Below are 21,652 nucleotides of genomic sequence, written 5' to 3'. Positions count from 1 at the left end.
TTAATTAACAGTCAGAGATTTATTGTCATTCACTCTCATTGTTTGGTAGACCTTGAGAGAGAAAAGCAGTGTAAGACATTTTGATGTCTCAGACAGCAGACTGACTACATGAGCAGAGGCTCGGAAAGCTGGGACTGTTTAGCCTGTGGAAGAGAAAGGTTGGAGGGATCCTTAATCCATAAATGGCAGGGAATAGAGATCTAATCAGAAAATGGGAGGGAACTCAGTGGTTCCCTGGGAAAGGATGCGAGTCAATGGGCACAAACTAAAAGACAAGAAAATCCACGTGAACATAAGGAAGCACGTTTTCACTGTCACAGTGGTCAAACACCTCAGCAGGTTGCTCAGGGAGGTCATGAATTTTCCATCCTTGGAGATACTCAAAACTCATCTGGCCTTGGTTTTGGGCAGCTGGCTCAGGCTAGCCCTATCTGGGCAGGGGCTTGGCCTGGATGACCTCCTGAGCTCCTGCCAACCCCAGTCACTGAGATGGGTGTGACTAGGGAAGGAATGCTTTCTCCCCAGATACGCACTCCTGCAAAATATTTATGATAAGACACATTCGAAGCTATTAACTGATCATATATGAAGCATTGTCCCGAATAGGGGGCTGTCAGTCATAAGGTGCGTCGTAATTTTTTTAATTGTTTGATTTCTGTCAACTTCTTCATGCGCGTCTCTCTCGAAACCCGATGGGGAAGAGCAGTACGCTGCGGGCCGGGATCCTCCCTGAGGTGTGAGTCCCCTCAGGAACGGCAGCCCCCTCACGGGGCCGCGGGGCTGCCTCGCACCGCTGCGCCGCCTTCCGCCGACCCTGAGCCCGTGCCGGGCGGGGGCTGCCCGTGCCGGGCGGGGGCTCCCCGTGACGGGCCGGGGCTGCCGGAGCCGGGCCGGGGCTGCCCGAGCCGGGCCGGGGCTGCCTGAGCCGGGCCGGGGCTGCCCGCCCTCCCCGGGGGAGGCGGCGCAGCTCGCATCCCCCTGCGGGAGCGGGGCCGCGGGGCCGCGGCAGCGGCGGCAGAGGGAAGCGGCACTCTCCTCCCCGCTCCCCTCCCCTCCGCTCCTCTCGTCCTTTCTGCTCACCCCGCTCGTCCCTCCTCCTTGCCGGTGCTGGCGGCGGCTCCTCCTCCCGCGTGTGACCCGGTGCCGCATGTGAGCGGGGAGGAGGAGGAGGAGGGACCGCGCGGCGCGGGTCCCTCTGTGGCGGCGGCAGGAGGCGGAGCGGGAGCCGGCGTGCGGTGTCCCCCCGCAGCCTCATCGCTGGGCCCCGCCGGCGCTCCCCATGCCCGTGTGGTGCTGCCGCTGCTCCCTGGCCGGTCACTTCAGGTGAGGCGGCGGCGGGGGGCGGTGGGGCGGCGCGGAGCCGGGCCGCGGGGCGGCGGGCGGCGGCGGCGTGGGCAGGACGGGGACACCGGCGGGGCTGCGGCCTCCGCGGGGCTGCGGCGGCGAGCGCGGCTCTGCCGGCCCCGCACGGCCCCGCCGAGGAAGGGATGGCGACGGCGGGGCCCGGGCGGGCGCGCCGTGACCTTGGGCAGCGCCGAGGCGCAGCCGGGCCGGGGGCAGCCCGCGGCCGCTGATGCTCGGTGTCGCTCCGGGGCTCGCAGCGCTGCAACGCCCGGGATGCCGGCCCCCAGGGGCTCCGCTCCGCCCGCGTACCTGAACGAAATCCAACAGTCTGGCAGTGGTGAATTCTCTTCTCGAAGGGTCAGGTTGAGACCAAATTCAGATTCCTTTTATATAACGAGTTTTCTGTTAACCGCCCACCACAGTCCGTTTCTTTATTCCTTTTTTTTTTTTCCTGAAAGTACGCAGTGTATTCTAGCATCTTTCAAAACAGCTACCTGGAAAAGGTACCGTTTATTTTAATAACCTGCAACAAATTACGAGTTGTTATCAAATTATTATTATTAGCTTTTTCAAATGGGAGAAAAACTGTTATGTGTATGTTGTGTTTTTTCTCTTAATGGGTTAAAAAAAAAAAGCAAAACCGTGAAGGCACATTTTTACATATGTTTAGAATCTGAGTGACAGAATGTAATTCCCCAGGTTGAGTGATCAGTATAAGATAAATTAGGCTCTGGTGTTGGACCTGACTCATCTTGTGCCCACTTGCACGTCTGCAGGACTAGAGCCGTAGATGATTGTGCCAAGTCCCCACCACTGCAAAGCTGTCTACCCTGAGTTTTATCAAGATACAAACTGCTGGTACTTGGTGGCTTTCAGTGCTGCTCAGAGGTTAGGAAGGTGTGGGCCCTAACTTCAGATCTTGCTAGGTTCTGGTATGATGTTCTTGCAAAGGAAGAACATGCTGCTGACAACACTCCTTTGTGTGCACTGCATTTTGTGTGCAGGTATTCCGGTGCAAAGAACAAGAAACTGCACATTGTATGCAGATGTTCCTGTGCAAAATCACCAGTTTGGTAATTTGTCATACACTAAGATGCATTGAAGCAACATTTTTATTGTTAAAAGATTCTTCTGTAGCCTATAGCATTGTGCATATATCTCTTAAAAGAAGTTTTGAAATGTTTCTTTTGGTTTTATGATACATCAAGCACAGCAAGTATAGTAAAGCCACACTAAAGCATGTGTGCTCCCCTTAAGCCTGTCTTTTGCAAAACATAGGTAGGATGGCCTTTGTCAACTTTGAGCAAAGGCCGGAAAATAAAACAGTCTACCTGCTCCTTTCTAAAAGCAGAGGTGAAAAAATCAGTATGATAATTAGATATCCCCTCTCTGACTCCTTGTCTTCATCTAACTCATGCTGTTTGGATGTTAGGTGTCTGCAAGAGCTAATGTGCAGCTGTAATCAAACAGTAAGCAAGTAATTTGCTTTTTTTTTTTGCTTTTTTTTTTCTGTTGTACTGCAGGGAATAGTGATATCAAGTACTTTCCAAAATAAATGCCACCTCAGAATACCTCCCCACCCTTTTTAACAATGCCATCAGAGAGATGTGTTACAGATTGTGCTACTGCTGTTGTTACTGCACGGCTCTGTCTCCAGTTTACTTCAGACTTCCCCACTGAGGAAGGGCTTTTGAAACAGAATCTTGGGTGCTGTGGGAGTTGAGGCAGTACATGGCACTGGCTTCTTGAAGGCCCTGGGAATTGGATCAGCGTCTTACAGTTTTGATCCTGTGTAGAAAATAATTGCTGAAATGCTAGAATAGCTTTAAGATATGCAAAGTCTTAGGAAATAGATAAGAGTACTTTTATTTATTATTGATAATTACCATGTTTATAAAGAGAAATTTGTTAGAAATTTTTCTAAAAAAATAGCCCCTTGTTGTTACAGATATTTTTGATTAAAAATTGGTTGTCCTTGCTTTACAAAAGACCTGACAAAATAACTGCAGTAACAGACAGTTTTAATTTGACTCCGTCTTTCTAGCTAGACTGATAGTTTGTGTGCTGCTTCAATGACCTGGAAAGGTTTCAGAAAGGACTCCTAAATAATTAAATAGAAAACATTATAAAACAAGTCTTTGTATTCTAGAAACACATCTACATGGTGAAGAGTTACAAGAGAAACTTAGGTGTATTTTTCAGAGAAGGAACTGAAAAATCTAGAAAAATGGCCAGTGGTGAAAGCAGTCTGCTGTGTAGGAGCTGACCTGACTACATGGCAATTCTTTCTATAAAAACTTTTAATAGTGGTAGGATAGGATATGTCTAGGGCTTAAAGGGATCACTTCACAAGGATCCATCCTCACACCACTGCCAACTTTAACCAGCCTCACTTCTCTCTGAATGGAAATTTGTTGAGGTGAAGTCCTGTGTGCTGTTCAGCCAGCAGGAAGGGATATGAACGCTGCTGTTGTACCTTAGCTGCTCCTTCAGGCTTTGTCTGGCCTTAATGTTGTTAATTGGCTAGGCACTGTGTATCTCCTGATTTGATAAGGATAATGAGGAATGAGTTCTACTGTGTGTGGGATCAAAATAATGCTTGTGGCTATACTTTGGCTTTGTATAAACTGAGATTAGAAATCTGCACTTCTGCAGAGCCATCTGTGCTTTTTTGTTATCCTTCTGTAGACTTGCTAGGAGTAAGTAGTTTTAAAAAATTTTCTGTTAGAAAAGCTGTGCTGAAGAGTAAAATTGTGTAGATTGGATAAAACATATCTGTTTTGGTCTCAATTTCACCAGTTTCGTAGCTTTTAAAGTAAAACATCAAAAGTGACTATTTTTGAAGAGACTGTTCTGACAACAGTTCACTGTTTGAATTTAGTTTTCTCCCATCTGTCCTTCTTAATTAGAGCTTACAGCGGCACTGAAACCGAAGGACAGCTTTTGAATTCCTTTGTTCAGTACTTTGGTGACAGCCTTGGGAGGAAGATTAAAAGAATGCCTTTAATTGAAGAAACTGTTCTGCCTGGGGACTCCCTTCTTACCCTGCCTGTAGTAATAATAGGTGAGTTTTTTCCCTTTTTAAAGATTCACTGACATTGCCTTTATTGACCTGCTGCATGAAATAATTTATCAATAAATAACTTGTGCTTAGAACCCTTACAGTGAAGATCTTTATTAGAGTAATACAGTTGTTATAATTAACAACAGTAGCATTATATTATGTTAAGGGACTTGTTGGAGTATATTTGAATTTGAATTGTGCTTTGAAAAAATCAGCTGTGTTATTTAGCAGCAGATATGGGAGTATTAACAGAAGAACTGTATTGATTCTAGTGTTGATAACATAGGATTTGATTAATGTGATATGTCTATTTCTGTATGCATGGAGGTTGTCAGTGGTACACCAGTAGAAATCTGTGGGCTCATGTGGAAGAGTGAAAAGCATAATGTGTGCTCTGTGTTGGTTAGGTGCTAACCTCTCATTATTTGCCTTTTTCTCTGTTGCATCCATCACTAATATCTAAATATTCTCCTGTCTTTTCCAAAATGAATCCAGCTCAATTCGGCTAGTTTAAAATAATAAATTGTACACTTTTTTGATTGAACACTTAAGGGCTTGTACTTATGAAATGACAGGGTAACAGAGGGAGGAGGCTCCATGGGTACACAACTTAATTGGGAGTGCCAGCGTAATGTGTATTGGGCCAAGGTTTTTCAACAACAGCTGGTCACCAGCTCATTCTTGCCATGACTTCATGAGGAGATAAAGAAAAGATTTGAAGTAAAGAAGGTTTTCAATAATCTAGTCCAAAGCTGTTGGGACTAGAGCAAGTACCTACCTGTAAACAAGCGAAGATTTTGGAGATTGATGTTGCAATATAATTGTGTTTCACGGTGTCTCCATAACTTTCAAAGACTCCTGTTTGCACAGTGCCTGTTCTCAAAGCTCTCTTTATGATAGTTTAAAATAGTGCTCATGGAGCAGACTGACGTGTGTGTGACAGACGTGAATCACTTGATGAATTCTGCATGACAGTCAAAGAGAACGGTGCCCTGGCATTTTGTCAGCCTTAGTATAGGTTTGTCATATGGTTTATGATTCAGTTTCCACTGTTTAGTTTTGCAAATGTGCGTTATGCAAATACCTGTGCTCAATACTTAGTTTGTCTAGAGCACCTTTCTAGGTGCTGACACCAAATACAGCTGCATTGACCACTTCTCCATCATCCAAATGCTTCTTCACAGATATATTTGAGACACCTTGCAAGCTGATCTTCTCCACTGACAGCGTATTATCACTGAAGAGCCTTCAAAGGGATCTAAAATGATTTGATAATGGAGTAGAGGAGTATGAAAATAGTTGTCATCCCCCCTGCCCCCCCATGTATGAACACACTCTCTGCTGGTTTAATAACTTCTGTGCAGTACCTGTGTTGGGAAGAAACAGATACATTCCATCAGGGTTCAACAATTTCATGCTGAAACTCTTAAGTTTAAAACATATTCAGTGCTAAACATTTTCATCTTCTGCACCAGTTTTGATCATTACTATGTGGAATGTTGTCACTTCCTAGCCAAATAACAAGGCTGTTATGATACCTGAAGTTGAATATTTGCTTTAAATTTAGACACATAATGTAAAGGTGATTGTACTACAGTTTGCTGTTGATCAAGAGAAGATTTTGCTGATGTTCAAACAAACTTCTAACTGCTTCTTAAATGAACAGGGTCATGAGGTTTCTGATTATATCATTGTACAACTAAAGTTTGTGTAATAGTAGTATCTCCTAATTGCAGTCAGAGGTCTTATCAGAGGCACCATGTGTAAATAAAAAACAAAATTTGTCATTTCAAAAAGATTTTTTTCTCTTTTTCCCAAGAATTTTCTGAGAAAACCATAGCAAGTCTAATTGCAGACCTTGCAGCTGAACATTCACTCTGTGTGTTCTTAACAGCATATCCTCAAGGGATTTCCTTTCCCTTGGATTCAGTCTGCTTAAAGAATAGGAGCTAGGTTTGGATCAGCTCTCTGGATGGTCCAAGAAAAGTTCAGGGAACTCAGTGACAGTAATTCACCTTAACATCACAGAATGACTAGTTTGGAAGAGACCTTCAAGATCATTGAGTCCAACCCATGCCCCAACACCTCAACTAAACCATGGCACTGAGTGCCACATCCAGTCTTTTTTTAAACACATCCAGGGATGGTGACTCCACCACCTCCCTGGGCTGGCCATTCCAGTACTTTATCACTCTTTCCATAATACCACTTTTCCATAGTATCCAATATAAATTTCCCTTGGTGCAGCTTTAGACTCTGTCCTCTGGTTCTGGCAGTTGCTGCCTGGTGAAACAGACCAACCTTCACCTGACTACAGCCACCTTTCAGGGAGTTGTAGAGAGTGATAAGGTGACCCCTGAGTCTCCTTTTCTCCAGGCCAAACAGCCCCATCTCCCTCACAGGGCTTGTGTTCCAAGCCCCTCAGCAGCCTCATTGCTCTTCTCTGGACGTGCTCAAGTGTCTCAAACTCCTTCCCAAACTGAGAGGCCAGAACTGGACACAGCACTCAAGGAACAGCCTCACCAGTGCCGAGTACAGGGGAAGAATGACCTCTCTGCTCCTGCTGGCCACAATGCTCCTGATACAGATTAGGATGCCCTTGGCCATCAGGGCACACTGCTGGACTTGACCTCAACAAATTTCCATTCAGAAAGAAGTGAGGCTGGTTGAAGTTGGCAGTGGTGTGAGGATGGATCCTTGTGAAGTGATCCCTTTAAGCCCTGGACATAACCCATCCATCCCATCCTCAGTAATTTCCTTGGCCCTTGCCAGTTTTGTTTGGGTGACATTTGTTAACCATTTCCTTCTTTTAGCCTAATCCAGTAGGAATGCTCTTTAGCATGGCATCTTTGGCTATGGCACACATTTTCCTCTTTCCATTGTGGATGAGCTTTTTTTATATGCCAGTGGGAAAATAAAGCTAGCTGTGCAATTGTAAAAACATTAAAAAATTCTTTACTGCATTCAAGTTATAATTCTAAAAACAGTTAAGAATTTACTCAGCCATGGAAATGCTTGTGAACCACTATGATTAAAGTGTTTTCATCAATTAATTTGATTTTGTTATGGATAGTTTCTCTGTATTGCTACAGTTCTCTCTCACATCTATCTCATGGCAAATGGGTGACAGTAGGTGCTTGCATCTTCTTTAAGCTTTAAATTCCTGGACTGAATCACATCCAGCTATCTTATGTTGATCTGTTTGTGGGAGGGCAGAACAGTGTGAGAGTAAGGAAGAACTTTTTCACTGTCTTTAGATTCTTTAGATCATTTCCTGTAGCCTCTGGCTGTGACCAGTCTATGCACAGCATTGTAATAAAGTATGGGATATTCTGCCACTGGGGACCAGGTGAGTACAGCCTGGTGAAAGAGGAAAAAGAGATCCAGCATATGAAGAAACTGGGAATGAACAGGCCCTCAGTGAAGTAATGGGGGATTTAGGACAGAGGAATAAGGAAAGGGAGAAGAGACAGGCATTGGAGAAATGGGATTGTTAAAATTGTGTGTGCAAAGGTGATGGGGAAAAGTAAATGACCTGTGAATTCTTGACATCAAGAGATGAAGTAAGAATAAATATTGAACAATGCCTGCTATATTAAAATATGAATGAATTAGTAACTTAAACCCAGAATTCGCAATGTGTGCTAAATACCATGTGTCCAAACAAAGACAAAGTACTGACAAGTGGCTCATTAGGAGAACACTGTGCTTTTCATTCAGTTAATGAGTAAGAGGAGCTATAGAAATAACAACACGTAGCCACATATTTAAAGTTTGTATCATAGCACATACTTTCTGATTTCACTTTCTGTAACTTTTGATGTCTGAATTTGCAAAATGAATGTTACTTCTGTATTTGCATGTGATAAATATGGTCCCCTACTTTGTTTAATACTGTCAAATAAATAGAAAGGTTTACCTTATGGTAATGTTTTGGTCCTATCTATCTCATACTTTTAATAATATTTTTAAAATAATTGTCTATTAAAATTGCAGCAATACACATATACAAATTAAAAATGCTACAAAGTGGTTAAGGTGTTTGACTTGATACTCTTGCTGAACAGTGAATGTGGACTTACATGAGTTTCATGTTCTCTACCACTTACCCACAGGAGGTCTGTGGTCACTTAGCTTTTATGTTGCTGTTTTGCAGTGTCTGTAACTTCTATTCTGACTTTCAGTCTTAAGCTTTCTGCTTGTCTTCCCTTTATTTTATGGACAGACCTGAAGAGAATATAATCCAGATTGTCTTTCTGCTCTGTGTTGTACAGTGCCTGTGAGAATGCAAAGTTGTAAGATGGCAATAATATTCAGCTATCACTGTGACTGACAGGCAGACCATTATCTGTCAGGCCATTTTCACCCAGTAGTGAGTTTGACATAGTAAATTAGGGAACTTCTTTATATGCATTTTGCTTCCTGGTGTAAAAGTTATACATTTGTTTCTCTTTAACTGAAAAAAACTTTGCTCTGTGTATTTGGAGGATGGTCCTATAAAATTCTATAAAACTCTATTTTACTGCAAAGTTTATAAGCTGCTTTGAAATCAAGGCAGTCTAGCATTATACTACTTCAGTATTATTTTGTTGCTTTATATTTAGTGATTAACAAACTGTAGATTATAAACATTTTTACTAAAGCAGGAAATTTTTTCTTTAATAGGAAATGGACCTTCAGGAATTTGCCTTTCTTACCTGCTCTCTGGGTACAGGCCATATTTGTCTCCTGAAGCTATACACCCAAACCCCATTCTGCATACAAAATTAGAAGAAGCTCGACATCTTTCCATTGTTGACCAAGTAAGCTTTGGTTGCCTTCTTGTCTAGCTCTTTTCCTACTGCAAGCAATAGTGCATTAATAAGTTATTTTGTTATTCTGTTAATTTAAATAGAGTCAACTCATGGCCATTAGATCCAAACCTGGGCTGTGTAGTGTTGTTTGTGGCTCTTAAAGGCTTTTAGTTTGTGGTGTCTTTTGGTTTTACTGCTTTTTGTTGTGTTCTTACTACTTGCTGGGAGTGTCTAAAGCGTGACTTGGTCTGTGACTGATGCAGGAATTCCAGTTGTCATGTCCTGGGATGTTTGGGCATTATCACCGAGGAACACGTGCTACTAACATACATAAAGTACACATAGCTCAAGTTAAAATATTCTTAAATACTACAATTCTTACTAAGATTTCATTTTTAGTTGTATTGGGCACATATATCCTCTATAAACACAATCCATTTATCTTTTTGGAACAGCATGCATCTTTCAGTATTTGTGTTGTATTGACAGTTGCTCTTGTCCTGTTGTTGTTGTACCCATGTACACGTCCAATTTTTCTGTCTGATTTGATTAGTTAAATCTTCTCCAGCATTTTTCTTTCCACTTGTCCATTGGTTTGCCATCTTAACACTGTTTTCCAGTCACCTCATTGTACTTCTGATGGATTACTGATAATGTTATCACTGTATTGCCTTTGTGACTAATTTATTTGAAATACAAACATGGATTTATATTTGTAGAGAGTAAATAGGAGTTTGTTTGGCTTTGGATTATGGAGGGTGTTTTTGTTTCACTGCTGCGCTATTTGCATGTGATGTTTACCCTAGGTCTCAAGGGCTTTTTCTTTTGCAGGAGAGTAAGTTGCCTAAGTTTTGGCTACAGATGTTTCATGTACTTCATCTTCTCCCAACCCCCTAATATTTTGACTAATTAGGAGGCTAAGCTGTACTGACTTTGTCAGCCAAAATTGGTTTTATGTCCAGTTCTTTCTTCAAATCTCTATTTTCTCTTTAAATATTTGCTATTGTATAATTTTTGCAATTATTAGAACAAGACTGGTTAATAGATCTGAAATGTGAACTTTACAAAGTTCTAGAAATTTTTCTCAATGTTAACTGGTGTGTAAAATAATCCTAGTTTTACTTTTTAAAAATAATACTAATTTTATCTTCATTATTTTAAGATATAATACAGTTAGTGTTGGAACAAGCTAAGAGCTGTCAAAAGAGCCTTTTCTACTCGATGTTTAAAGCTTAATGTTTTTAGATTCCAATTTTGCTTTATCAAAATGGAGCTCCTAGAAATATTAGCAGTCCTTTGTTAAAAGAAGTCTGCTGTATATAAATATAGATGTTACTAAGTTGCTCTGATCTCTGTTTGTCCACATACTTCTTTGTTCTGCAAATACTGACTTGCCCCAGAATTACTGTTATTAACATGTAATTTTAAAATGAGTGAGATGTACTATTCAGAGTTACAAAGAACTGAATCATAGCAGTTATTTCTGAAAAGTGTTTTGATTGAATGTCTACATTAAATACCTTTACCTAAAATGCAATTTGAACTGTGTTTTCTGTTGCAATTCAACTTCTGCACATCAGAGTAGCATGATGGACATGAAAAGTTTAAAATTTGTCATCCTTCAGGATCTGGAGTACCTGTCAGAAGGCCTGGAAGGACGCTCCTCAAACCCAGTTGCAGTGCTTTTTGATACCTTGCTTCACCCAGACGCTGACTTTGGCTATGACTACCCGCCTGTTCTGCACTGGAAGTTGGAACAGCATAATTACATTCCCCACATAGTGCTTGGAAAAGGACCACCTGGCGGGGCCTGGCATGTGAGTTAAAGTTTCATCTCACTCCTAGAGTAACTTGATAACTCCGTGGTTTGGGATTTTTCTTACTGCCTTACTCTAGGGCTGTTTTAGATGGTAGTGCCAATTGCAGTTTCAGCTGCTCCTTAGCAAAGCCCAAGTAAGTGGGGGATATGAGAAAGGAAGGAAGAGGTTGCCTTTTACTTGGGTGTTTGTGACCATGAGTGCTGTCTTATATTACCAGGTTTTTTGTTAGTTCGCATTTAATGAATTATAATGAAGAGTATTTTCTATAACTTTTTTTCTTGTCTGCATTGTTTCCAGGTGCTTTTATACACAATCTTAAATTTTGGTGTCTTTATATGATGCTGCTTTCACATGTTTTGTGTTTCCTTCCTCTTTTGCATCTCAAATAACTTGCTTTTAGTTTTCTTTTCGTATGCTGTCTCTTCACCTTTATTAGCTCATGTGGTTGCTTATTATCTAAGTGTAACACAGAAATAGTTCTCAGTTCTTCATTTAATGTCCTGGTTTTATGTTGTATTCTGGTATTTTGTTGCTCTAAATGAGTACAATGAGAAGAGCTTCACTGGTTTTTACATTTGAATATTTTTTTAAAATTTACATTTTACATTTGAATTGAAATTTGAATTTGAAATGTGTCTGATCGCGCATCTTCATATTTTCTCCATAGTCCATGGAGGGCTCCATGCTAACCATCAGTTTTGGAGACTGGATGGAATTGCCTGGCCTCAGCTTTAAGGAGTGGGCAGCCAGCAAACGCAGGTAAAGATACTGCAGAATCTACTTGGGAATCCTAATGGCTATAAAAATCCAGATTACTGGAAAATATTCGGACTTCACTGTTCAGAGGAGGGCTTCTTGTTTAGTTTATTAAATTGCTTGATGGCACTGGAAATTCTTCTGCTGTGTGTATTCTGATGGAAAAAAACTGGACAATGGTCAGGCAGAATAGTTGCTGGTGAGTGCACTGAACGCAAACGTACAGGCAGCAGTGTGTTCCAGCAGCATTTCAGAAAGAGGCACTTGCTGAAAGCAGTTCCGATCAGAGGTGAGGGAAGATGAGGGAAGGAATTTCAAATCCACTGAAGGAGGTACTGCAAGTTCCTCTTTCAACACTAATGCAGCTGAAGTTGCTGCGCACACCAGCTTGCTTGCAATTCAGGAAGTTAAATATTTCAGCATTTGCTTTTACAGGCAAAGCTGCAGTATCTGAAATCTATGAATTTTAATTTTAAGAAAATGATTCAGTATTTCTGTGTTAATTTGTGGAAATAAGTTTCTTGAAAAAACTTGAGAAGAAAAGTTAATCTTGTGCAAGCTCACCAGTTTTACTTCAGTTCATAAAGGTCTGTGTCAGCAGATGAACCTAGGAACACTCTACATAAGCTTTTTCTAAAATTTTAATTTTTTTTTTACTTTGTTCTAGCAAAATTAAAGGAAGTTGGTTTTGTACCATGTATGGGAAAAGAAGAAGTACAGTTACTCAAGCATATGTCTTTAAGGGCAGACTTATTCATTTCAGGACAACCCTTGAAGTGAGGAAACTGTAGCTTTGTTCTTTAATCCTTTTCTTAGATAACCACAGCAATCTTGCCTCCTTGTCTAACTAAAATCCCATAAGCTGCTTATTATCTGAAGCTATGTATTATAGTTTTCAACAATGCTAAAACCAGGAATGCTGACCTGTTATACTACAATTAAACAAGCTTATTTAACAGGATTGATGATAATGTAAAATTCTAGTTATGTAGAATAGTTTCCTAAGTTTCCTTGCAAGAGGTGTCACACTGTCACATTATTCTCTTCCTATAAATATCTCAGAGGATTTCCAGAGTAGTAACCTGAGCATTTAAAAGAACATGTGCTATTATATTGTTAGTCTAAGAAAATGAGTAGCCTTGTAAATATGATTTTAAGTGTAATTTAGTGGCAATCCTGATGTTCACTACAGTTTATTTTGCCCTTTTCCTAGAGCTTACTTCTAAAGAAGTAGCAAAATTCATGCAACTGTTCCAAATAATTACACTGTCAGCTATTTTTCTTATAAATGAGACTGCAATAATCATGAGAAAAGCACAGATGTAATAGCAGGGTTGCAGTGCATAAATGTTTTTTATTGAACACTTGAACCTCACAATCCTGTTTACATAGTTGCATTAACACTCTGTGTCATGTTTGCTTTGCTCATTCATGTGACATGGAACTACTTCATTTGATACTTAGTGAACTTAACCGTACCCAAGGGAGAGTTCTTTTGTAAAGTATAATGAATACTTGGTTCCAGTAACATATTGAACCTAGAGTTTCAAAATTAGCACTTAACTATGACATTTAATTATTAGATTGTAAGTAAGTGTATTCTCATTGGGTACAAGTTTAGCCAGTACTGTATTGTTTATAGTTGTGATGTTAAACTTTGTGAAATACTTCCATATGGAGCTGCTGGGGTACTCCAGAGCTTTGTTACACCTAATTTCTTAATCACCATAGCAATTTACATTGCATAAGCACTTAAAACTGTGTTTAAAAAGTTAGCTGGTCTTGTGTATCAGGAAACAAGAGAACAAATAAATCAAATGCCTTTAAAGATGCTGAACTCAGAGTCATTTACACTGAGTAGATTCAGTCCTCATAAACTTGACCTGCCATGTGGTATATCATATCTGATATTCAAATTACCAATAAGGTCAATTTATTAACCAGAATCATTCAATTTTCTTTCAGAAATATAAAGAGTGATCGAGTAATGCCAGAGGAAATAGCTTGTTATTATAAACACTATGTTAAAGTCATGGGCCTCCAAAAGAATTTTAGAGACAATGTTTACATAACATCAGTGTCCAGGCTTTACCGAGAAAAGGATGATGAAGGTAGGAGTCACCAAAATGAAGATATTTCAACACAGCATTTGGAAATGGAAGATGGACAGAAATCACTTCATAAGAGAAACTGGGAAGTCAGAGGTTATCAGCGAGCAACAGATGGCTCTCATGTGCCCTTCTGCCTCTTTGCTGAGAATGTGGCTCTTGCAACTGGAACCTTTGATTCTCCTGGCCGACTGCAAGTTGAAGGAGAAGACTTTCCTTTTGTCCTCCATTCCATGTCTGACTTCGGAGCCGCAATCAGCAAAGGAAAGTTACGTGGGAAGGCAGACCCTGTGTTGATTGTGGGTGCTGGACTAACAGCAGCTGATGCAGTACTATGTGCCTATAACAACAACATCCCCGTGGTCCATGTGTTTCGTAGAAGAGTTACCGATACAAGCCTAATTTTCAAACAGTTACCTAAAAAGCTTTACCCTGAATACCATAAGGTCTATCACATGATGTGTACTCAGTCTCATACCATGGACTCTAACCAACATTCTGCTTACACTAGTTTCCCTGAACACAATGTACTTTCCTTCAAGCCTGAGATGAAATGTGTTCTTCAGAGTGCCTCCGGACTGAAGAAAATTTTGAAGTTTTCTGTAGCCTTAGTTCTGATAGGTTCTCACCCAAATCTTTTCTTTTTAAAGGACCAAGGACATAGCATAGGTCATCACTCTAATCAGCCCATCACATGCAAGGGGAATCCTATAGAGATTGATCCGTACACTTACGAATGCACTAAAGAAGCCAACCTCTTTGCTTTAGGGCCTCTGGTGGGAGACAACTTTGTACGGTTTTTAAAAGGAGGTGCACTGGGCATTGCACGATGCTTGGCAATAAGACAAAAGAAGAAACATGAATTGATTGAAAGTGGGGATGGAGGAGGTGAGGGGGTACCATAAACAAGACATTAGAAACTCTCACATCCAGGGTTACAGATGTAGTCTTAACAGAAAACTCACTGGCAGCAAAAGTTGATAGCAGTCACATTTCTGTTGTGTACAAGTAACCTGCGCTTGTATTGCTTGGTAAAGGATATTACGATACTTCAGTCTTTAAAAATACAAAAAAATTGATCTGCTATTTCAACTGATCTCAACTGGAACTGCTTCCAGATAAACAGAAAATGAGACTAACTTATATTGGCCTGCCTGTCTGTCATCTCTTGCTCAACTACAAGAGCAAACTTCGTTTGTGAAAGGCAATGCCTACCAGAGTGGTTTTACATTTTAGTGTCAAATGTGACAAGAATACTCTTACCATGCAATTGAAATAACTTCTAAAAGCAGAAAGATTGTTTGTACAAAGTGATTCTTTGTCCCAAAGCAAATTTGGAGCCCTCTGCTTGAAACAAGGATTTTATTTATTTGCCACAGTAATACTTGGAATGAGCACTTAGTAAAATGGTTTCTACTATAAGAAGGACTTCTGTAAGCAAGAAGTATTCCTCAACAGTTTTAAATTATCCTGGTAATTGGAATAAAAGAATAAGCATTCCCATTTACTCTTTAATGATTTGACACAATCCATTAATGTTTCTTCACACTATGCCTAGACTTGGGTGAGTGCACAAAGACTAACATGAGATGTTCCCCTACAGTGACATGTACATTTCTGAGAATACGCATTAACATAAACAATAAAGTACTGATGTAAGTGCTCTTATTACAGTGTCAATATCATGAATATCTAGTGTACTACTGAAAAATTAGTTACATGAGAAAATTAAGGGGTTTTTGCTTCCAAGATCAGGAAGACCGAATGGGATTACTTGGCTGATGAAGGTGGGGTGGGTGATAGATATTCTCCCATTTGACCAAAAGTGGGTTCTGTTTTTTTTTTTTTTTCTAGAGCAGCACATGATAGTAAAATATTTTAGCCTGCAGTTTTTGAAACTTAAGAAAGGCTTGTGTCTTACAGCCACCTAAAAAACAAACCAATTTCAAAACAAACATGCAATAGTTCCTTTAAATCTTAAAGCTTTTAATGAAAGACAAAGACTTAACTTGTACCTACCTCTGAATCCAAGTTCCATCTTTCCGCTCCATAATGTAAGACCTAGATATCATTTGCTGGGTTTTACAGTAGTTAGTTCAACTAAACACACTCGTATTTACTGTCATGAGGTTATTTACTGTCATGAGGTTAAGTTAGGAAAGTGAATTCCCAGAACTCTCAATAGACAAAAGTGATTGGTCTTAACTGTTTCTTTACCAAATGTTTTCATTCGGGTCCAATATGATGGAAAAGGTGTTATTTTTCTGTTTGGGAGTTTTTTTTGTTAAAGAATGTCATGTTAGTTTCAAGTATTCTGTTTGCGTGATTAAAAATCTCCATATTGAACTTCAGCAGATTTTAAAAAGGAAGTTAGGCTTTGTGAAACTGCTAGTGGTTGCTGGTTTCCCAACTGTCTTAACTTTCATAAATGCTAGATAGCTATATTCAATAAATGCCTGTTTTCTGTGCCTACTGAATTACAGGGTTCTGTAGCTACTGCAGATCTTTATGCATCTGAGTAAGTTACTCAGGATTTGGACATAGAAGTTGAAAAGGTAAAGGATACAAGGATTAAAGTTACTATTTTCAGTGGAAGTCCAAAATAATTTATTAAATTATGCTACTACTACTAATAAATTTTAGTCTAGAGCCACTTAACAGCATAAACACAAAATAAGGAGCATTTCTATCAATTTCTGCATTGCCCACATGGCTGGCTTTAGCCATGCATTGTCAGTACTAGTTAAGGTACTTTTTTATACTGATATTGAGCTGATTTTAATTCCACTAAAGTCTAAGCTTGTTTTCTTCATATTTTAATTGCAATTCTACAATTCGCTTTCTCTGGAAGAAACTCTGTATATAGAAACCAATTCTAAACCTGTGATACCTAATAATTTTAACTGTTATAAGTGCTAAATACTTGATTATAGAATTTTATTGCAGTTTAGTTATTGGGAATACATTTGCACTGTGACTAAATTCCTGCAGTTTTGTGTCAATATTAATGTCCAAATACAACACGCGGCATGTTACTGCTTTTTCATAAATCACAGGAGACATTTAAAATGCCAGCAAAAAAAAAAGAGATTTACTTAGCAGTTATTTTGCAAAATGGGGAAAAAACCTTCAGCCCCTTTTTGAGCTTCAGCTGCTGCAGCTACTCACAAGCTCTGTGTGTTGTAGTGACAATTTTGTAGCAGAGATCTTTGACCTAATCTTTCACTGCAGTCTTACAGCACCTTGAGGTTTAATTTTTTTTTTTTTTTTTCCATCAATCATGCCAGTATTTTTGAGATAAAAAGTTGCCTGTGAGACCCCATAGCTGGGCAGAGAAAACTCAGTGGTCATGTTTATTAAGCCAGTGTAAAAATACTTTTTTCAACCTAAGTTTGCTAAAAGATCATCTTGTGTCTTCTAGGAATTGCTAGATTTCAAGTTGTAGCTAGACATTTTAATTCTTGCTTTTCTGATTTTGAGAGAAATTTCTGTTTCTCTCCTATTTAGTATTTTGAGGAACTAGGTGATAGAGAAGTTTGGGCTTTACCTTAAGATAGTTTTACCTACTGCATTTATTGTGAATTAGATGTTGGCACTTAATAGTTGTCTTTTGGGGAAACACCTTGTTTCTCAGATTAAAAAAAAGCCCAAACATTTGAATTTCTTGTGTAATATAATAATTTACAGAAGAAGAAGGGAGACTTTCTTTCAGCTCTTCTTTCATTGAGAACAATAAACTTTTAAACATTGTGTATTTTGAAAGGGTACTTCGTACTGAAGATTTATCATGAAAATGCAGACAGGAAGAACATAATTTTTAGCTGAAGTAAGTTAATTTGGATTTACAGAATTTTTAAAGCTGTGTTAACCCATACTGTGTATTTTCTAATAGGCTAGTGGCAAAACAGCTTTTACACTTGGATTTGGTTCTTAATGCTGTGAATGTGTCTTCTAGTTAAATTATTGCTAAGAGTATTTCAAGTAGTGTCCAGATGCTGAACTGGGAGTAAGATTTCTCCTACTAGATTTTGCTAACAACCTGACTCTTTCCAGTACATCTTCTGACTGAATTGTACTTAAAACTTTTTCCACACAGGAGTAAGCCTAAGTTTCACCCAAGTGAGTAAACACAGGAATCCTTTCTGCAAGTAATCCAGAGAGAGCGGTGACAACACCACTGGATTCTTCTCTCTCTCAGCAAAGTGCTTTCTTGGACTAGAAGCCTGAGCTTGCCAGTGACTGCATGAAAAGAGTACGGCTCCCCAGTGGTTATGCACTGAGAAAGGGACACCAAAGTGTATGCCACAGCTCCAGGTCCCTTGTCCTCAGCACTTGGGGCAGTCTTGTATTTTACTTCTGGCCTGGTGGATGTAGGCAACTTCTTTTTAATAATTTCATAGAGTGATGTTTGCATAATGAAAAATACTCATTTTGTAGAAGGAGGTGGCTATAGCTTCTTTCTCTCACAGCTCAAGAACTGAAAAGAAAGCTAGAGCCAGAAGTCGAGAGTATTTACTCAAAGCTGGAGGAAATCAAACTAAAACTTCAACTTTGAGAGAGGCCTGACCTGCATACCCAGTTGAAAGCAAAGGCCATTTTTAGGCCAAATGTTCTTAAAAGAGAACGAAAGGGAGTAAAATTTGCAAACTTGTAGTGAGTCTTCACAGCTGACAAGTGATGACAAGTGAGGGATGATGGGAGGAAAGCAGTGAGGAACATGGGCAGTATGAAGTGCAGATGTACAGGTGTTGAAGTGCCAATAGTGGGGGTGTCCCACCCTCCTGGGGGAGATGTGGGGCTGTGAAATGAGCCCTGCATGGGAGCTGCTCCTCCAACAGCTGGCTGGGATTTGTAACGTGTGTGAGAACTTGACTTTGCTGAAAAAGCTGTAGGACCAGATCAGCGACGTGGGCTGCCAAGAGACAAGGCTTTGTTACCTGCTACCATATTTTCTACTTCTGAGAAGCAAGCATCTTCTTGTAATAGCAGGATCCTGACAGTGCTCCCAGACATTTCTAAACAGGAAGAGGTAGCACACATGTGCTTTAAGGGCAGCTGATTTTATCACTGTCAATACAGTAATGATTTAATTTTGAGTAAATAAGGGAACCAAAAATGCCAAAAGGTTTATACTGTTACATCTTAATTTAGATAATCCATTAGAACCATACAATAACAATGTTCTGTCATAATTTTTCAGTTCTTATTTTAAAGTGGGAGCAAGACAGGAGCATTCAATAGATGTGAGAGTTTGTTGTATAAATATTTTCCCCATTTCTCCTTGCCCAGCCTGAAAGAAAAGTTTTGTTTGAAATAACTATAACAGTTGATTTTACTTAGCAGAAAGAATGAAAACTGAAGCATCTTTGACAGAAAAAGAAGGGCTTTGTGACATTTAGGGGCATTAGGGGTACAAACCTGAAGAAAGGAATTATAAACAGTTCTTTTTCTGAAACTGTGTTTTTGGGAATATGGTACACTGGCAGTTTCAGTTTAATTTATTTTTGAAGCTTGAATTACATGGAGAATTGTGTGGTCAAGGATGAATTTGGTGTAAGGAACAAGGATTACAGGCAAGGGGAAAAGCATTTCTAGTGTTATTTAGTAGCTATAGTGAATCTAAGTGCTGTTTTAAAGATAGTTTTGTCTACAGACACTAGAACATTTCAGCTCAAACATACCTTGAACTTGGGTTCATATTATACCTGTCTGCATGTTAGGTAATTTTCTAACTCATAATTTTGTACTTTCAGGCCATCATAAACCAACTCTTGAAACCTAGGTGTAATCAGTAGTCATCAAAACCAGGAAACAACTTGTTTTGAAGACTTAAGTAACTCTAATTTGCACCTTCCTCCTCCCTCTCTTTATTCTGAGATCACTGGCAGTAAGTACCAGCCTGCAGTGGATGCTTCAATAAACTGTCCCTAGACACCCTCTGTAGACTTACATGCTAGCATAAAGAAAATTAACAACTAGGTTTGCTATGTATTCACAAAATACCATAGAATCCTGGCATTTTTTAGGTTGTCCTTTAACTAGATATACAAATATTTCTCATTGGTTTGGATGCTAGGACCAGCTGCTGTGTGAACAGTGAGCTATTGTTTGAGAACTGATCCTGCTACCTTACATCTCCCTGGCACAATTAACTGAGTCAATACTCTGACCTTGGCCATTTCTGTTAGACCTGCTATGCTGGTTTTATGTTGGAATTCCAGTTTGAAATTACATAAAGGACTGTATTCATCTACCTATGTTTGCTCACACCCAATGCACCTGGACTTGGAGATATGTGTAAATATAATTTACGTGTGGCAGTGCCAGTTTTCATCTTTTGCTGGAGTAGGCTTGCATCATACTTCTTTTTAAGATGAGCAATGTAAACACATACAGAACATTTTCTGTAAGCAACTTGTGAGCAAAACCTCTCTTTTGATTAGGTGATAAATATTCCTGTGATTTGCATGCTAGGCTTGTTTTATCTTAATGTGTGAAAACTGATTAGAGACTGAAGGCAAAAAAATTAAAATAGTATCACCTAGAAGTCAATTATCTTGATTTTGAAAAGTAGGGAACCCAAGTCAAATGAAAGATCAAGCTGCAGAGGAAAAGGCATTCAGAGAGCTGCAGTGTTCAGAATGAGGGAGAAGGTGTTTTGCATAGATCTGGTACTAAAACTAATGACTGATAGATTCCAGTAGTAAAAGCTGCAGCAGAGCAGTAGGGGCAGAGCGCTAAAGCAAGTGGTAGAGAGAGTTGCTAGTCAGAAATATCTGATATTGTGTAGCATTTTTGTAACTATCTCACTGGAATGTGATGATGGTGATCAAAGACTGCAAGAGAAAGAGGGAGGAATAATGGTAAGGAAGAGGGTTCATTTTTTTGGCACATTTGGCTTGAATTCTAAGGAGATACCAGAAAAACATCAACCCAATTGGAATTTGAAAATCAAGCAAAAATCAGTTTGGGAATTTGTGACTCAAACCAGATGTGGCCAAATGTGACTGACCCTTGATTCAAGAAAGGGAAAAGAGCAAGAGAAGAAGGTGCAAGACTCCCTCCAGTTTTATGGGGGAGAGACAGGACTGAGAAATCATTTGTATGACATGGACTGAGCAAGATGGGGAGTGGGTTAGAGGTAGGTCTACAGTAGAAGCTTCAGCTACTGTCTCAGTTAGGGTTTAACGTGGAATAGAGCCTATGACACATCAGAATGAAGGCAAGGAAGGGACTTGGCATTTCAGAGGAAGGTGATGGGGAGGTGGCTGGATGGAGGAGCTCGAGCTGACTGCAAACACAGTTTCCACATATAGGAACAGGTGCAATGACAAAGGAGAGGCCAGCCCTGACACACAACCGCCACCACTCTGGGAGAAGATGGGGGAGTTAAGGGTAGGAGAAAACAGGACAGACTCAGAGATGTGAATGGACAGAAATAGAAATCACACTTCAACAGTACAAGTATCTTGGTAGTCTCCAAAAAAACCAAACCTGTGGCTTCCCCAGCTGATGTAGAAAATGGGAAGTCAGCTGAAATTGGTGTGAATTAAACTGAAAATTAAACAGGTTTTTATGCAGGGATACAGCACCTATCCACAGTTTTAGTAGTACCTAGAGTGATTCAATCCGCTTTAAACTGTTTTCGTCAGCTAAGCTGCTGAATGCAAGACTGTATGTTAAGAGCCTTGCTAATAAAAAGTTTATTTAGTTTATATATTGTGTGCATCTCCTTCCTGTAAGCAGAGTGAATAAAAATATTGTTAC

The 21,652-nt window shown here is 39.9% G+C and overlaps 1 protein-coding gene across 1 annotated transcript; it reads left to right on the top strand.

The window, feature by feature from the left end:
- Window positions 1-1,168: 1,168 nt before the first annotated feature.
- Window positions 1,169-21,600, top strand: OSGIN2 (oxidative stress induced growth inhibitor family member 2). The gene is made up of 6 exons (XM_066565580.1): window positions 1,169-1,323; window positions 4,254-4,408; window positions 9,074-9,210; window positions 10,827-11,018; window positions 11,689-11,780; window positions 13,743-21,600. The coding sequence occupies exons 1-6, from the start codon at window positions 1,280-1,282 to the stop codon at window positions 14,788-14,790; spliced, it is 1,668 nt and encodes a 555-aa protein (XP_066421677.1). The 5' UTR covers window positions 1,169-1,279; the 3' UTR covers window positions 14,791-21,600.
- Window positions 21,601-21,652: the final 52 nt, after the last annotated feature.

Source organism: Molothrus aeneus, chromosome 1, assembly GCF_037042795.1.
Source record: "Molothrus aeneus isolate 106 chromosome 1, BPBGC_Maene_1.0, whole genome shotgun sequence".
Taxonomy (NCBI): domain Eukaryota; kingdom Metazoa; phylum Chordata; class Aves; order Passeriformes; family Icteridae; genus Molothrus; species Molothrus aeneus.
This window is presented reverse-complemented; position numbering and strand designations above follow the sequence as displayed.